General features: G+C 35.9%; 1 protein-coding gene across 1 annotated transcript; it reads left to right on the top strand.

The window, feature by feature from the left end:
• The first annotated feature begins 226 nt into the window (after positions 1–226).
• LOC105365975 (uncharacterized) lies at positions 227–592 on the top strand. Its single transcript, XM_011504278.1, has one exon. It carries the CDS (start codon positions 227–229, stop codon positions 590–592), a length of 366 nt encoding a protein of 121 aa, XP_011502580.1.
• Positions 593–1947: the final 1355 nt, after the last annotated feature.

The raw sequence follows: 1947 nt of genomic DNA, 5'->3' as shown, positions 1-1947 counted from the left end.
TGTAACAAATCTGCCAATCGCCTTGGTAATTCGTTCAAAGCAGCAAATCCAAAAAATCAGGAGTATTGAGATTTATATTGAAAGTTCATAAAGGAACATGAGGATCTTCATCAGATGACAAGGACTCCTCCAATATCGAATCAACAGGCCCAACATTATCTGTCACATCACATCACGGTGTGCTTAAACCAGACAACAAATAACCACATTAAGAATCAATAACAACATGCTCACTGGATCCAATTTGAATCCAGACAGATCAGACATCTTAATTTACATTAGAAGACAAAGGTATCTGTTCGCCACCGACATCACAAAGGTTACAAAAATTCATAAAGAAGACTGTGACCTACAGATGATTCTATGGATAGACGAGAAAGGAGCAGTAGTGCCATACCACTTTACAACAGTCACCCACGGAATAAAGGCTGCCCCATTTCTGGCAGTCAGTACATTACTCCAATTGGTAGAAGACGAAGGAAGCAATTATCCTCTAACCGTGCCTTCTATCATACATGGAAGCTGTGTCGTCGACATTGTTGGAAGTGCAAATACTCCAAAACAACAACTAATTAAAGTGGCACTCCAATAATCAAGAAGCTCAGTCTTCTCTAGACCTTCGCGCAAAGAGGGACTCCCGAGTTGATTACCCTCGACGCGCCTCTGGCGGCCGCATGGCAGACTCGATAACAGTGGGGGCGAGTGATACCGCTAGATTTTTAATTTTTAGTGTAGAGGCTCTTCCCAGATGCCTAATGAACTGGGTTTCCCGCATTTAACGACTTGTTTTGCAGATGTTTAGTGACATCTTTGCCAGATGTTTTATGAGCAGGAATTTCCAGAAGTCTAACAACTGTTTAATAATTTTGGGTTTTCCAGATGTATAACGACTTGGGAAAGATTCTCGCAATATCGAACAAATTATGTACCGAGTTAGTTGATTTTATAAAATTTATATGCATCGTTTTCTATGCACATTTCATTTCAAAATTAAAATCAATTATAACACTTTTTATTAAATTGTGCATTCAACAATTCGAACGAAGATTCATACGTTATTCGATATCATTCAATAATTTTAATTAATATTTCAAAAAGCTAAATTTTTGAATTTTGATTGCCTTTTCATCTAGTTGAATAATGACAGTACATGTTCACCTATTATGTATAACAAATTATTATAATTATGATTTTATACCAAATTCAAATAAAAAATGTTCAACATTTGCATGTACAATTGTAGCATCAATACATAAATAATTTTCTAATGTTTTATTTATTCTTCATCAATAAGATTTCAGTAGATTAAAATAAGTGAAAGTCTATTAATTATTTCATTTACATTAAACAAAATATTAATTTTTATCGAAAATATCATATGAAACTTTTCAAAATTTTTCTAAAATCTGAAATTTAATAAAGTAAATTTAAATGTGTTACGGATTGCAGCATTTTACGCGGTAAAAAAAGTGGGAGAGGTAAAGACACCTGCTTAGGTCAAAATATTGCGCGCCAAGTTGTAAACACGATTCTCCAAAATCGCGAAATTTCAATACTTACATTACACATTACAATTCCGACTAACAAGGGCCCACGAACTCTCCAAGGCTAGATACTAGTGACGTCACTTCAACTATCAGCATGACAAGAGCAATCTAGAATTCACTGGAATCGCAAGCCTGTACTATAATATTTAAGGAGACGCGCTTGACGCTCTCGCCCTCTTACTAGTTCAATCAAGCAGTCATCAAGATCAAATCGCCTTTCTACAAGTCAACGCTATTTACATAGAGATCACCGTCAATTCACAAATTACCGTTCGACAAGTCAACGCCATTTATACAGAGATCACCTTCAATTTATACAAATCATCGTCCTACAAGTCAACGCCACTTGTACAGAGATCACCTTCAATTCACACAGACCGCCCTCACCTACAGAGATAGT

This window comes from Ceratosolen solmsi, unplaced genomic scaffold, assembly GCF_000503995.2.
Source record: "Ceratosolen solmsi marchali unplaced genomic scaffold, CerSol_1.0 scaffold10, whole genome shotgun sequence".
Lineage (NCBI taxonomy): Eukaryota > Metazoa > Arthropoda > Insecta > Hymenoptera > Agaonidae > Ceratosolen > Ceratosolen solmsi.
The sequence above is the reverse complement of the archived record's forward strand: the minus strand, read 5'-3'. Positions and strand labels throughout refer to the sequence as shown.

Excerpts from the sequence above, each read along its gene's own strand:
- LOC105365975 (XM_011504278.1), top strand. The coding sequence starts at position 227 with ATGCTCACTGGATCCAATTTGAATCCAGACAGATCAGACATCTTAATT.